We start from the raw sequence: 16,364 nt of genomic DNA on the forward strand, positions 1-16,364 counted from the left end.
TCTAAATTCGGCATTAGATTTGGTTGTGGCGTTCTTAGTAGAAATAACAAGAATATAAATCAACACCAGCTTACTTACATAACACACAGCGCCTTGTTGTCATTATCGACTCAATACCTTGCACGGGCCGGGGAAGCGACGGAGGCATTGCGGAGAAGATGCATCCTAACGCGTGTTCTGCCCCTGTCGGGCCCGCAGTGGTCGGCACCTGACGCGCCAGGCTGCAAATTGTCAGGTGCGCTCGGAACGCATGAAGTCGGTCGTACACAGCACGCCCAACCTCATCGACGCGCTCAAGGAGGAAATCATGGACCTCACGCGGGACAAGCTCTCCGGACTGGAGATCAACGCGCTGGTGTGTATACCTTTTGAACAATGGTCCTTTAACAAGCCCTTGTGTTTTCAAGTCATTTTAACAGTATATATAAATAAACCGTAGCAGAAAGGCAGATAAGTTCAGTTGATAATCCATAACGAGCTTTTTTCAACAGCGCCGCGTTTGCCGCTTCCTCTTTGTCCTGCTGTGTAGAGCTACTTAAGAAAGCTCGTTATGGTAACCGAAAATCTGAGCATTTTGACGTAACTCTTCAGCCATGAGAAGAATTGGCGGAAAAAAATCTGCGCCAGTTTAAATGGGCTCTAGCTACTGTGCGCATTTGCATTGTTATGCGCAGCGATAAGATGGTGGCGGGTGTTATCGCCATAGCGGTCTGGCTGCGGTGTTAAAACGAGTTTGGGAAGTGTATAGCTACACTATCGCCATAGAAGTGTTTTTAAATGCAGGGCAAGAACTCTGTGGCAAACACCATATTCCGGGACTGCAGCAGGAGGCTTAACTCTGAACGGAAGCTCCTTGCCAAGGTAAGATAGAAGGCCATTCGTATTTTGAAGACATTAAAGAAAAACTAAGATGACAATGACCACTCGTCATTAAGCGAATGCCACTGTAGTTACATCTCCTTGATTCTGCTGACTACCATGAGAGATTCTATGACGCAACTGAAAAAAAAAACAACTGCAGATTGCTTAAGAACATGGCAGAAAATCTCTGCAGATTGCTTGAGCGCGTCTTTATTCCTAACGGGAAGTCATATCTAGTCATAGTGTGGTTAATCTGTCTCCGGTAAGAGGAAAGTTAAGGGCACTGTGGCGCCACCACCTCAATGCAGCTTAGTGCATCTTAGGCCTGTAGTTCTGTCTGAAATGCTACTTACTGAGCCTGTGCTGGTAAAGCGCGGGAGCGCGAGAGGCCTGTCAGAAGACTAGGAGTTTCATTTAAAGAAGCAAGGAGTATTTGGAATCCCGTGAATCCATTGTGCGGCATTAGCCAGCGGGTAATGGAGGACTGTCAGGTATTTAATTCTTCACCAGGGCGAGATCTGTCCGACTGTTCTCTCCATCGGGCTAGGTGGATGTCGACACGCCTACTCTCCGGGCTGTTCTACTGCGCTAGCGCTAAGTGCGCACAACAGCCGAGCGAGCAATGCGGTGGCACCCCAGGAGCCCTGAATGGAAATGTCTGTACGTGTCTAAAGGACACGTGAGCTACCATTCAAAGGCCGAACTGTAGGATGTGGTCCTGTAGGATACAACCGCGACTGTGTCGACTCCCCGGTGCGGCTCGCAGGTGTGAATGCGCTCTAACTGTGGCGCTAAAGCGGTCTGCTGGTAAACGCCTGTGCAAAGTGCCGCCGTCACAAAAAATCTCTGCCTCTCCCGTAACCCAGAGTAGAGTAAGCATGAAATATTTACGGGCATAACACATTGGTTGTAGATGGTACTAGTCAAAACCTTGAAATGGGTCTAGTGTTCAACACACCACACCACACATACTGTGCACTGGTCCTTGTGGACGCAATCGTTTCCTGTGAGTGTCTGGGGAATCTCTTCCGCCCTGCCTCGTCAGCTGTATCCGGTTTCTGTCAGGCTTCGTTGCTCGGCTTAAGCAGCTGTGACGGTGGCGGCATTGAAATGCAGGACGATGCAGAAGCGTACGCGGACGCGACGAGACGCAGGCCTGACAAGAATGTATATACTGCGCGTTCGAATACTACGCGAGCGTGTATACATCGGCCTGCCAAAGGAGGAAACTTCATGAGCTGAAGGCCCAGCGGCCGGTCTTTTACATGCGTGAGTGTGGGACCGCGGCGCCATGCTTGGGGACGGCGCGGAAGCAGTATTTCCGCCCACAGCCCTTCTCGCCCTGGAGCTCCCTTCTTGCTCTAAGCGGCCCTTTCTCTTAGAGAGTCTCGTTAAATTTCGTACGGTGCCCGGATGCTCTCGTTTCAGCTCCCGGATGTGTGGAATTCAGTGCCCGGATGAGTGGAATTCAGTGCCCGGATGTTGGCCCTCGGTCTCGGCGTGACGTCACCACACTGCCGACAACGGGAGCTAAAAGCATTTCATGCTTAATATAGTGGTGTGTCACCATAAGACCCAAAGTGGGGAATTGTTTTTAACCCTCCCGGGCTATGCAAGGTATGGTGTGTGTGGCTGTAACGTCCTTAAGCTTCACGTGGACTCTTCAAGAGGTGTGGTATAGTGGAGGGTCCCGGATTACTTTTACCACATGGGGCTTTTAACTGTCTGCTGACACGACACAGCACGCCGTAGTGTTTGCATATCACTTCCACCAAAATACGGCCGCCGCGGACACAATTCTCTTCCGCGACTTTGTTCTCGGCAGCCGAACACCAAGCCGCGGAGGGTAAAATAAGGAGCGGGTAACCGACAACATGGCCACTGGCCAGTTATGTCGGTCAAGCATGGTGAGGCAGTGTCTGGCTCCCATAGTGCCCAGTAGTAACTACTCGGAAAGCACCTGCTGACCACTTTCGAAGAGCAAAGTTTATTAGTGCAACTACTGCTAAGCTTACATTTTTCACACTGATTCCGACATTTGCTTTTATTTGCCGAGATTTGTTGCCTCACGAGTGCGCTGGCTCCGATAAACCTCTTATCGTATTGCTTCCACAGAGCTATCAGGATGCATGTCAACGACCTTCTCAGTGCTATAGAAACTGCCTGAAGAATTTTTTTTTATTCGGGCTGCGAACCCAATTTGAAGTATCTCTTGCGGCTATGTTGAGTCACGGCTTTGTTGCATGCTTCGTCATAGAAGAACAAGAAATTCTTTGATGTCCGGAATCGCAACGCCGCTCACATGGAGGACCTGACCTTGGACAAAGCGGCCCGCAGCTCGCCCGAAGAAAGTTGGCCTTTCCGACCATCCAGCCTAAGTGCGTAGCGGAAGACTGCCAACTCACTTGAGGGATTGTTTTTGAACCTTATATTTTAGCATTGCTGCTGCGATCATTGGCGAAGCGCTTGGTCATGCTGTCTTGCTGCTCAAGTAAATAGGAATGGTGTGCAGATAACTTTCCTTAAAGCTTAACTGCAACTACACAGTTAGGAAAAGAAAAGATATTGGGTGAAGTCCAGGGCACCAGTGACATTATTGTACTGCTGTTTTTTTTTTGCTATTAAGCATACAATGAAAGCCACGAATGCAAGCCTGGAAAGAGGCCTTTTACCTAGAGAAAAGTACACGATGATCTTTCCGATTTACGGCATTCATTATCAGCACTGTTATCAGCAGACCTACGTGTCCACTGGAAAACAATGCTGTCGTTCTGTCATTTATCTGAAATTAACTATGTCCTGGATCATCTGAGACTCCTAATGATCTATGACTTTCTGAAACGTCTGTCTACCTGGCTGCCTGCCGCGCCTGTTTTGTTTACTGTCTTTCTAATCCACTGTTATATTCCAGGGGAAGAGCAGTCATAAATTCAGGCTATTAAGAGAATAGAAAATGATTTTATTCGCTTTTCTCATAAGTGAATATGCACATGCACAGCTGTGTAGCAATGAATGCTTGTGCTTACCCTAGCAATAGTAAATACATCCAGTGTCTCTTTATAAGAAAATACGAAGGTAATTCACTGTCTTCTAATAAGTGTCATGACAAGTGTCATGACACTGCACAAGGCGCTTTATGAATAAAAAATAGTTCTGCTACCCGACTGCAGTATTTCCGACGGCAGGGTTGGGAATAAAAGTTGAGATTTTATTCTGTCTTTCAGTTTTGAGCCTTCGCTAAAAGTCAGTGTGAAATGCAATCTTCTAATCTGCACTGAAATCACTGATAGATAATCACATGATTTCATTTCGGCACAGTCCCGTATGTTAGTATTGTTAAACCTTCGGCTATTTTTAGCGGCACTCGTTACTGATGCTCTGTGTGCAATAGATGCGACATCGAGCCTATATTGCGAGTTACTGTTTGTCGGAAGATGGGCTGGATCATGTTCAATGAAGAAGCCTAGGAAATCAATGATTTCTTTGCTCCAGACGTTACGAACGAAACATTAAATTCCCTGTAAATTGTGATTTTCCGACCAATAAACAACATTGCCCATCGATTGGAAGCATTAGTGCAAAACAATCACTGTTTTAAATAGAAACAATTTAACCCCGTAACTCATAGAAGCCGTCTTCATAGACTGGTTTCTGGTATTGTTTACAGCTAGTTCACGGGTGGCCGTAGCGCCTTCGAGAGTTCGCGACGTCGATACGCCCAAGGACAGTTTCACGTCTAAGTGAGTTGGCTTTCGTCCTGTTTTTGCACGCTTGCCCTTGTCATCGTGAAAACAATATCTCGCCAATTCGATCTCGGCGATATCACTAGTACTGGGCTGTTAACTTGAAATGTGTGCACTTCGTGTTTTAAAGGCAGCCTGAGACACCCTTAGTTTAGGGCGCACTTTTCTTGCCTTTGTAACGCTTTCACTATTTATGCACTGTCAGTGAGCTCATAGTGAAATGCGAAGGGCAGTAAAGGCCGGGCAACGTCAGGCGTCCTCTGTGAATCATAGGTCAATGTGCAGTGTTTTGGGAAAGCAATTGTGGCGCATCATTTGTTTAAAGAATGCAGGTAATAATTACTGAGAGTAACGAAAAGAGTGAAGCTAGAATTTTAAGCCTAATTCATGCTGATAAACATTCCTTCTTTGGATTCGAAGAATTCGCACTAGAAACGACGGCCTGTGGTCGCTGTTTCCGTCACTTCTATGAACGTTGAAATGTGTTCCAGGTTAAAAATTCTTCGATTTCATAAGAAGGTGATAGCCTGCATTTCAAAGTTAGACGGCTTTAGAACTCTGCCGCTACGCTTGGCCGTGCTGGCCCTTTCGCCACTTTTGTAGCGAGAGCTACACTACGCCAGCTCTTCGAGCCTTCTGCGTGGCACCCCTTGAGCTCCGGGGCGGCGCCATGGCCTTGAGGCTGTTGGTCACGTGGTGCGGTGCAGCTGCTGCCGGCGGTGCGGCGCGCCGGCGAAACCGAGCTGCAACTGCGGTGCGCATGCGCCGTGCCGAGTTTTGGGGGTGGGGGGTGCGGAGAGGGGGAGAGGCGTCGCAGCTGCATAAGTAGGCGGCTTGGCGGACCTCTCGCGTCACTCCACGTTTAACCACAGCTAAACCACACTAAGGTGCGTGCTAGACAGCTTGCGTCTACGGAATAAGTGAGTGGCGTATCAGTGCTGTATTTTGAGGCTCGGGGTCGTCGTCTTCATTGATGTTCTATGAGGTTTATATTGCACAGAATTATGACCATCATGACATTTTGTGGGGCATATGCATCTGTTGAGGTCTGTTTATGAAGCGGATTCTAATCTTGTGGTCTTAAAAGGTATAGGTAGAATTGACAAAAAAGGCGATGTTTTGCTTGTTATTAAAATATACTAGGTTTCCTGAAGAGCTCCAAGCGAGGGGCTCGTACGTACTTTGTAAGACATCAAACAGTGACGGGTGCCAAGCCAACGCAGTCGGGAAAGAAATGGACTCACGCAGGCATCACTTCGGTGACTCTTCTCACTGAAAACTAAAAAAAAAATAAAAACTTGCTTTATTTTTGTTACACTATTCATAGCATATTGTACAATAAGTTGATTTTCTTGAATAGTTCAGTTTTAGACCTTTTAGTGCTGTTTGTGTATGGCCACAACAGGTTTTATTTTTTCCCGTCGTCCACACCAGTTTTTGGATTTCGCAAAAGGTAGGAGCTGGTTTGGAATTTTTAAATAGACATTCCGAATACATTGTGGAGGCAGCGATGGCTGGTTTTCCCTCCATCAGCGAATTTATTCTCAGTTATGCGGAACCCAGCATGCTACTGCAGATGTGTATTTTAATGTGGCATTGAACCTCGTGCTGACCTCTCTGATTGCAACAACACATCTTCAGGACACATCCGAGAGTAGAAGGAAAAGGCAGATGAAGGTGTGTGCTAGGAAATGCTTCTTGATGCAGTTCGAAGGAAACGACGCTGAAGTTTACGCTGCTAGCTAATTTAGGGTTGTGTTTGCAAAAAAAAAAAAACGGTTTCTGTGCTCTCAAGGAGCATTCTCTGCGCAACTAATATTTTACCGCCATTTTTTTCAAATTTTTTGTACATGCCTGCTTCATATAGTCAGCCGAAAAACTTGCACAGGTAATCCTTTGTTCATATGTTAATTTGTGATGGCAGGAAGCCTGAAAATTGAGCAAACTGTAGCTGAAGATTTATTTTAAAGGACAATGAGATCATTTTTTTTTTGCTGAGAAGAAAGCCCTTGTGGGCAAAAATTGGAAGAAGTCGCATGGCTATACCTGGAATATGTATTTAAGAAATCTGCCTCAAGACGAAAAAATTAATCCTTCTAGGGGGATATAGCATGAGTTTTGTGCTCTTTTTGTACTAAAACTTCACATGCTGGAAATAGAATATGTTTACAAGGACCTCGAAAATATGAATATCTGCCTTTTAACTGAACCTGAAATATTAGGAGCACAAATGGGTTTTATGTTAGGCTACTATCCCTCCTTAATTACCCGTCCTGGAACGTTAGACTCTGTAACGCTTCACTGCACAGTTAGCAACCGGTTTCGCTTTGGGTTGTATCGCCACCTTCTCGTAGAGTTTGCTGTGCATGTCATGCCTCTACTAAGTGTGTAGCTGCTCTTCTGAGGATGCCTCTAGTTACGGCGTATGACGCTCGCGTCCCTCTCTGGCGACGTTATTGAACAACCCCCGTATAAGGGGAACTGATTCACGAATCGAGGTTCTTGATGCACCTAGATCGCCTAGCAGGACAGCTGGTCTGATACTCGTTGCCGCTATGCGTCGGTACATTCCTAATACAAATGTTAGCTCTACTTAGGTACGTCGGTTTTCAGTCCACATGTTTCCTACTCATTACTCTATTACGAGCGGGGCCGGGGGGGGGGCCTTGTTAATACGAGAGCCATCAATATCGGTGCCGCTGCAGGTGCCAGACGTCGGCCAGCTCGGAGGCCGGCAGCCCCAGCAGGGAGGGCGTCGCCAGCAGCGCCTGCTTCAGCACCGCAACGCGGGTGTGTGGCAGTAGCAGTGGCAGCGGTATTCCGCCTCGCCGCTTTCTGGTGCGATCTAGCCGCTCTCGGCAGCCCTCGTCCATCGCCACCTCGCACGACCTCATCAAGCCGCTGATCAACAGGTTTGCGATGTTCGGGGAGGAATCCTCGTTTTAACCCGATAGAGTCAAAGGCCCTGTTCACCAGAAAGTCTGTTGTCGGCGTTGTAAGCGAAAAATCACGGGAGTGGCTCTGGCAGGTGGTCCCCAGAGAACAACCTAGAAGGCAGGTGGGCCACCCAGGTCACATGACCATCGACATCATCATAACCTACCCACCGAACAGTGACCACCTACCGTGACAGGTGGCAGTTAAATTAATGACTGGTCGCTCGGGAAGATCAACCTGCGCCGCACAAGGCCCACCGCTGGGAGCGACTGCCATCGCTGGGCGGTGGTGCATCGCTTAATCGCTGCACGACTGTTCCAGAAGGGGCATGATGACTCCCAAGGATCTATGAATGGGAAGTAGAGAATGAACAATTCTGCATATATGGGAATTAACCTATTAAGCTTTCGCGTCATGCCCTTAAGGCGGAGCTAAAATGTCTCCTCCAATTTTTTGGGTAGTTTTACATTCGAGAAAAAAAAAAGAAATGGGAGGGGAGGCAGGCGTGTGGTACACTGGCAGTGTAAACTATTTACTGGCTCACTGTCAGTATAAAACGGCAACTGGGGAGTGGTAACCATCTTTCCCGAAGAAGAATTTCATAGCCTTAGTTCGCGGTCCGGGCACAAAGCAAGCGTGATGCTTTCGGTGTGGCTAGTTCGTTTTTTGCAATACTTTAAAGAATAGAGAGATCCCTGTTAAAGAAAGCGTCATCAAGCAGGTCCGCTCGTGCAGCTCGTGAAGCTTTACTTCCACTTGGATTTACAGCTTTGCTTCATTTCGGACAAACTTTTTGCTATCGATATCTCTCAGAGGGGTGGCAATGATGGCGCATTTCCAGGACAAAAGCGAATCGCACACACACAAAAAAAATTATCTAGAAAATTTTGTGACGAAAACGAGTAGAAAGGGAAGTGCAGACACTTCACATCTGACATGAGTGGTTGAGGCGCGGACTGCCGCTACCAGAAGAGGGGTGCACCACACAAGCTTCGATTCACATTGCCGCGCCACTTTCCAACGTGCCTGCTGTGCAGATATTCGAGGACGTAAACGTTTTTCTTGATGAGCTTGTAACGTTGTTCCTTCCCTTTTGTTTAATCCGTGGCGCTCAAGCTCGGTGAAAATACCGCAAGACGGCACAAGAAAAGCCAGCTGCGCTACACACCACTTTTGCCCCCGACAGTACATTCAGATGTACGAGGAGCTCAGGAAAAAAGCCCTTAACTTATGCTATGACGGCCGGAAGTACCGATATCAGTGTGAACAAAAGAAGACAGTTCTGGAGTCGCATTTGTTTTACACAGTGGTCGTAGTCGCAGAAGGATTAGGAGGATGCCAACTGAATTTGCAACTGGAAGAGCGTAGCCAACGGCTGCAGAGAGAACTTCACTAGTCACGTTTGCTCCAACCCTTAGATACAGGACTGACGGTCGGAAGTGTGTTTCCTGCTTCACATCTTCCCGTACTGACCTGTACAAGTTCAGTGCCCATGCGTGTTGCATTTCGCGTTTGCAGTGCACAAGCCGCATTGACCGTGACAGCCCAGTGGGGATGAATATGAGTGCTAACGGATCTTGCACAGATCTGCTACTGAGCTAAACTGGATGTAAGTGCTATAGTTAAACTATTGCTCAACGATCGAGTACTACTCAGAGAGATGAAATTTGAAACTTAACAGCCGTAGACTCACCCTTTGCGCGGTGGCCTCGCAGCAGTGACGACGATGCCCGCAGCCCCAGCGTTGGCGGCCGCAGCATGGGCCTGGTCAGCGGATCGGCGGCCACGTACCCCGCGGCCTCCAAGACGCACCATACGCAGAGGCTGTCCCGGTCGAGTCGCGCGCCAACGCGCATCACCGACCTGGTGCAGTCGATCGAGTCACAGCTGCTCAAGCGCTCCTGTAGACCGCCCCTGGGCGCTGTCAACACGGTCAAGGAGGCCACGCGACAGAAGAACGCCGAGGTGCGGTGCTGGCGGCTACCCTTTCGAGCAACGGGAATGCACTTTAGGGATTTGTTCCCAAGGTTTCTCCGCAAGGATGAGAAATAACAGAAAAAGTTCTGGACTTTCACTATCATAACACACAAACAAACACACCTAGGAGGTAGTAGTTAGTACCTCTGGAGGTTGTCTTATTGCCACATAACTTGTAGCCGCTCACTAGATAGTACTTGCTTTCACTAGCTAATCGACGAGGGTCCAATTTCCGGTTTTCAGCAGAAATTTGCCGAGGTATACGCTAAATTAGGCCCGATAATAAATGGAACGAATTAGCTAATCCATAAAATTCAGCCTTCTCACTATCTAAACTTGTAGTATGTACATCGTGCCTGGCGCTATGTACGAGCTAACGTGCTCTGGGCCCGTGTTCGACCTAGCGGAGAAAGAGGTAGCCCATGAAGGCATAGGCGCCGAGTTTTCAGTCGGCTTAGCACCCTCTCCCATTTTAATTCCCCCTCCCCTCCTCCTCCGAGCATGCTCCGCAGCAAGAGATATTTATTTTTTTTTTTATTTTACTTTCAGGGTACAGCCGCCGTGGTGGCTCAGTGGTTATGGTGCTCGGCTGCTGACCCAAAAGACGCGGGTTCGATCCCGGCCGCGGCGGCTAGAATTTCTTTGGAGGAGAAATTCTAGAGGCCCGTGTACTGTGCGATGTCAGTGCACGTTAAAGAACCGCAGGTGGTCGAAATTTCCGGAGCCCTCCACTACGGCGTCTCTCATAGCCACAGTCGCTTTGGGACGTTAAACCCCATAAACCAAACCAAACGAAAACAAACCACTCTCAGGGTACAGAGTACATTGCAGAAGGGAACGGCAATTCACAGCAATATATGAGGTAAAAAAAAGGTAATTGGGCCAAGCACTGATGTTTTAGGAACCCCACAACGAAGTGGTGCAATACAGGAATCAGCGTCATTAATGCTGACATATTGAACACGACAAGAAGGAAATCCATTGATCCAGTTAAGAACTGCAAGTCAATGTTCCGCACACTTATTTTATGTAATAGCACTGAGTTATTAAACTTATCGAATGCTTGAGCAAAGTTATGAAACATGCAGTCAGATGAAAAAGCCGAGTCCAAATAGAAGCACAAGTCGTAAGTGAAGAAAAGTAGTTGAATGTCACAAGAGAAGAACTTTCGGAAGCCATGCTCTGTTAGAGAGAAGAAACTGTTATCCTGCAGAAAATTGACAAGATGTGTAAATATCATCATCAGGCTGGCTACACCCACTGAGGGCAAAGGCCTCTCCCATGTCTCTCCAATTAACCCTGTCCTTTGCTAGTTGCCGCCACTGTATCCCCGCAAACTTCTTAATCTCATCCGCCCACCTAACTTTCTGCCGTCCCCTGCTACGTTTGCTTTCTCTTGGAATCCACTCCGTTACCCTTAAGGACCAGCGGTTATCTTGCCTTCGCATTACATGCCCTGCCCAAGCCCACTTCTTGCTCTTGATTTCAACTAGGATGTCATTAACCCGCGTTTGTTCCCTCACCCACTCCGCCCTCTTCCGATCTCTTAACGTTACACCTATCATTTTCCTTTCCATAGCTCGCTGCGTTGTTCTTAACTTAAGCTGAACCCTCTTTGTTAGCCTCCACGTTTCTGCCCCATAGGTGAGTACCGGTAGGGGTGGAGCGCGTATGGCAGGTTCTCTCAGGTCATGAATGGTAGCTTACCAATATCCATGAAGAGAAAAGTGTAAATATATGTATCATTATTTTGCATGCTATTGACCTCCAAGATATGGGTGAATGGTTATGGATTATGTTTATCTCCGGCTTTATGTACTGGCATGACCACAACAGTCTTCCACTCTTCAGTAATACACCATGATGATGCGATTGTGAGATATGCATTTCATGATGATAGTACTATACTCTTCAGCATTCCGTATAAATTTGCCACTAATACCATTAATTCCGCTCGAAGATGCTAGTTCCAAATCGATAATAGGTATCATGCTTTGCAAGCCGAACATGCTGGGATCCATCGCGAAATGATCGCACAGTTGGACATCGGGCCGTTGACCGTTATCAATGGGGGGGCGACGTTTACCGCTATTGCTGTGACTTGCTCTCCCCGTTATACAGGTGAACAGCATCACAGGTATCGCAGCACAAATAAATTGCTCATAAGGCCGCAGTAATAAGCAGAAAAACGCACTCGAAGTGTGAACATTGGACTTAACGAACTTGGTGTTGTCCCATAGCAGTGATCTAGTCAGTGAAACAGACGGCCGACACTCAGAGGCGTGATGCAGTAAATCTCTGAACACCTGTTTCCCTGATCTGTGCTCATGAAGGAGTGTAGGAAACTCGTCGGAGATAATGACAACCTCTCTGGGCTATCACCCGTGTAACACTTGAGAACATTCCAGATGATAGGCTTAGGACGCTACGAATATTCTCGGGCGACCACGTGACGCTTGCTGGTAAGAATGATAACTTGTTTCGCATGGTGACCCAAAACAGAAAAGGTCGCGTAAGGGAGGCTACAAACGGAAGGAATAATTAAATGTGTTAGACGCAGGTTCCCGGAAATATTCCGCCTAATAACAAATCCTGGACGCAAAGCAAAGGCAGGCAGTTTTGCGCGTGGCATTGATTCTACGAAGAAAAGTTTCACTTACCTATCTTAATTTGTTCATTTACTGATACTGGCAGCCCTTCTAGGCTATTACAGAAGTGTAGTGCAACACATAAGGAAAGCTAACGTGCAGGCGTTAACAATGGAATTCATAAAACAAAATAACCCAACGCATACCCAACAATTCCGGACAAAAACATTTTTGAATGAGAAAGAGTTTATAAACGCAAATTTTTCATATATAGTAAGATTTCACAGTAATAATCAATATATCCGCATCACCCCAGCAGGCTTGCGTTTTTTCGCTATTAACGCTTTTTCTCTCGTCAAAAGCGTTCCCATCGGTTTTTATGACAGCCTTAACTGCTCGAGCGAGCGATGGAGAATCTTTGAAAAAAATTTTGCTACACATCGGAAAAAAGCACCATTACCTTCAATATTTCAATAGGAGTATTTTACAACTTTCCAATATTCAAATTTTTTTTCTCCAACAATGTTTCACATTCCCAATACAAACGCGCTGATTAACCGAGAAGAAAACGGTAGGGTTTTAATGCACTCAAACCAAGTAGACGTGCGAAAGCATGTGTTTAGCCTCGTCGGCTCATGGTTTTGCTTTGCTGGGTTGTCGGCACGTCTGGCGACGACATTGTACTCTGGTTAAGCTCTGACCGAGGTTAAGTTTATCTGATCTGTTGGCGCCGCGGATGGAAGTTGATGAAGATGGCGATGTGCAATTCGCAGCTCCTGAGTATGTTGCACTTTAACACGAGGCGTGATCGGCTGCGGCGATAGCATCGGCTGATCGGCTGATAGCAGCGGCGATAGCACCCCGGCGTGATCGGCTGCGGCGATAGTGGCCAGCGAAGCTGATTTTTGGCGCCACCGCGGGTTGGAAACTCAGTCGCGACAATATTTATTTTTTAGCGGGGGCGTTGCTATGCCAGGTTTTGCTAAGGTCAGCCTCAAGATCAGGGTCACCGCAATTTTATTGTTTTGATTTGAGCGTGTTTAGCAGTGCTTTCGCACTTAAAGAAAGGAAGCATAAGCGTTTACTGCTTATTATAAATTTCAGGTGCATTGTGATCTACAACGAAATTTTACTTGGTGGTTGGTGCCATTTCCTCTAAATGCTTAAATATGTAACTTTTTTTTTACAGACGGTGGAGCCTGCTGTTCTGAACTCAGGCGACCAGAGAACTGCTACGTTAGTATATTTCTGTTGCGTCTTAACACCAGGGAGGAGCGTTAAGCGTGGGGATCTGGCTCATTGTCTTTGCTATACGTTGTTCGTGTTCTGTTTTACCGAATTTGCACATGTGTTCCAAGGAAGCCGCGCGCCCGTGTCCTTCCTATGGTTTGAAAATGGTTTTCCATGAGATTTTCCGGCTAAGCATCGGACGTTTTCCCTGCGATGCCGCATTCTGCGCCCATATAACACCGTGCTTCTCGTATTTAACAAAGTAAGTTGAAGTTTGGGTCAATATTTTGTGCGCTTTCATTTCACTTTTTTTTTCTCCCTTGTGTTTGGAACCGGCTGCCTGTGAAGTCATAGCCGGCAAGAAATGTTCTTCAGCGGCTTGATTATTAAAGCTGAACTTCACGAACGGCACACAGGCAAATGAAAAAATAAGAAAACTTAGGTTTGTGATACTAATATATTTTGCCATTTCATGGCATTTTTTTATTATAATGGACTGAACCTGTCCGTCCTTAACGCGATTAAAGATTGTAAATAGGCATAATCATCACCCAGATGTTCAGCCATGTGTTCATTCCGCTTACTATATCGCTGTTTGAGCAGTTTTGAAGCCAGTCAGAAATTCTTTAGGTTAGTCTACATATAACAGGGTTACGCCTCGATGCGCGTACTTTTATTCCTAATCAGGTCCAATTAAACTTACGAAATTATAAACTATAATTTTATTAGTTCAGTACCGTCTAATTATCGAGTTCAGTATCACGTACGCAGTGTCCGCCTTGCTGTACGAACTACCTGCGCAAGCCACATAAACATCTTTCTCCCAGTTGTAAAAAAATTAATTATCTTGAAACGTTAAGAAAACAACCTGTTACAACGTATCGCATAGGCTTATTAAAGTTGCTTTATAAGAAGGATAAAGAAAAAAGCTCCAATGCTCGTTGATTTAATATCGGGAAGCATAAAATTTCTCTATCGAGGTAAATCATCGGGGAAACGGAACAGGATTGCTGGAGTTGAGAGATACGCGTCACAAGACCTCTTTTTTTGTTTTTATTTTCTTGTCCAGTGCACCCGTGGGAGGACCAAAAGGCGCATCATCTTCTACAGGTGAGCATCATATGCGGTCCTAATGATACTCTCGCGTGCTTTGTCGCTATCGCCGCCGGCGAACTGCGGCTAGGTGTACTACATGCATGTGCAGGGTCGGTCAAAAGTTTCCGGGCCACAGGGTCTGCTTTTGAGCAGTATAGTCAGGCAGTTACGACACCTCCGAAGCTCAAAACATCTGCAGAGGGTCGGAGAGGTTTTGTTCTAACCTCCAAAAACTTTGATAGCTTTATCAGTGCTAGAAGTGCCAGAATATGGTGATGAAAAAGAGACTATGCGGCCAGGCAATTTTTTTACCAACCCTGTACATTTTGCGCAGTACAGTCAAGGTCGCAGAACCAACCGAATAATAACGTGTACCCTTCGATAGCTGTTCAAATATTTATTTATGCATCGTAGAAAGATACTCTGAATGCGCGGGACCTTGTTCAAGGGTGTAAATTCGACGCACAATTTCGCACAATTTCGCGCAAGCTTGGCAAGGCTATCAGAGGCTCTGGTTGCAAGGACAACGCTTACGTGGATGTCCTTCACAGCCTGGCCCGGAAATTGCGCTATGATCTCCTACGGGTTTCTTGTAGCTTCGCTGCATCGAGTATTAGGCTAACTGAAACTTGCATGTCTCTTTTGATTACCGTTGTGTGATCTCGTTCTGTGAATTGAGCTCTTGAGAAATGGCACCAACGTTAACAGCGCTCCATTTGCACTGACCCAACCACAGCTTAGCGGAAGGCGCGCAGTTAGCTCTTCTAATATAGGAGATTACAGTGGAAGGCAAAAACTGCTGGCCAAACCGCTACATGCAATACGCTTGGAAAATATAGACGTTCTAGCTCGGCAAGAGCTTTAAACCTGTGCTCTTCGGCTGATAAAAAAGAGTGCGGCTTTTTTATTATGGCAGTGCGCAGGCAACTGTAATTGCCATCCGGTGGACGGTTTTATCTCCGGAGCTAAATAAATCATTAGCAGTGTTCAATGTCATCGAACCTACAGCCACTAAAGAGGCGCACGCAGTTCGGGCTGATGTTTCGTTAACCCGATGTTATGACTCAGTTTAACTCTTCAAGGTGCACATTTTTTTTTGAAACTGGTACCAAAACGGCCATTTAGTATCCATGCTGCATCTACTGAAAAACCAAAAAAATGCGTTTGACGAGCCCTACTCGCCTGAAGTCGGACACAGAGTGCCAGAAAGCACAAGACAGGCTGGAGTCGTCATAAGGCAGATATCACAGTAGTCTGATGACGAGCGAGGCTCGTCCAAGTCCGCTTCCAGCATAAAGCTCACTACTCTAGTGCAAGGAAGTGGATCTAGAATAGAATTGTTATGCTGTGTACAAACTTAACTGAGGCATAGATGTGTAGAAACTGCTTGCGCGAAGGCAATCACTACCTGACAAGTTTTTTTTTTGTGAAATTGTTTCATCTCTTTAAAGCAGGAAATGTGCAAACGATGAGCATCTAGAAGGAATTGTTTATGGTATCTTAATAATTACACTGACAGCCTGTATTTCAAGAAAATATTCCGCCTTTGTTCATTGCAGGGTCGGCTGCGAAAAGGGACACTTCCTTGTTCAAAAACTACAGCGATGAAGACGCCAGCTTGGAGGAAGTCAGCTAGATGGGCCCATGCTTTGAAATCATCCGACAATATTAAAATTTACCCTGCTGATTGCAATCTTTTTCATGTCCTTTTGAAAAGTGCACATGGTGCTACTTTTGGTTGCACCATGATTAGGGAATAGTGTCAGGGGTGGCAAGTTCTGCATTGCAGGAACGCAGTCACTCGAGAGTAGAAATGTATTATTCGCTATGCTGCGTGCCACAATCCTCTTCCCTAGTAAACTAGTTTCTTTGAGAAGTTGTTGGCATACAACATGTGTGGGATTTAGGTTTCATGGCTTAAGTAATACCTGTA

At 46.5% G+C, this 16,364-nt stretch overlaps 1 protein-coding gene across 1 annotated transcript in view; it reads left to right on the forward strand.

Moving 5' to 3' along the window:
• Nucleotides 1-16,067, forward strand: part of DZIP1 (DAZ interacting zinc finger protein 1) — a 40,671-nt gene extending 24,604 nt beyond the window's left edge. Inside the window, exons 10-18 of the mRNA XM_089569799.1 lie at nucleotides 199-355; nucleotides 784-861; nucleotides 3,119-3,239; nucleotides 4,529-4,601; nucleotides 7,310-7,516; nucleotides 9,257-9,506; nucleotides 13,296-13,342; nucleotides 14,406-14,446; nucleotides 15,991-16,067. Coding sequence (XP_089425925.1) covers nucleotides 199-355; nucleotides 784-861; nucleotides 3,119-3,239; nucleotides 4,529-4,601; nucleotides 7,310-7,516; nucleotides 9,257-9,506; nucleotides 13,296-13,342; nucleotides 14,406-14,446; nucleotides 15,991-16,067 — 1,051 coding nt within the window. The remainder of the gene's footprint in view (nucleotides 1-198; nucleotides 356-783; nucleotides 862-3,118; nucleotides 3,240-4,528; nucleotides 4,602-7,309; nucleotides 7,517-9,256; nucleotides 9,507-13,295; nucleotides 13,343-14,405; nucleotides 14,447-15,990) is intronic.
• Nucleotides 16,068-16,364: the final 297 nt, after the last annotated feature.

Source organism: Amblyomma mixtum, chromosome 2 (genome assembly GCF_055824585.1).
Source record: "Amblyomma mixtum isolate Tamu chromosome 2, ASM5582458v1, whole genome shotgun sequence".
Taxonomy (NCBI): domain Eukaryota; kingdom Metazoa; phylum Arthropoda; class Arachnida; order Ixodida; family Ixodidae; genus Amblyomma; species Amblyomma mixtum.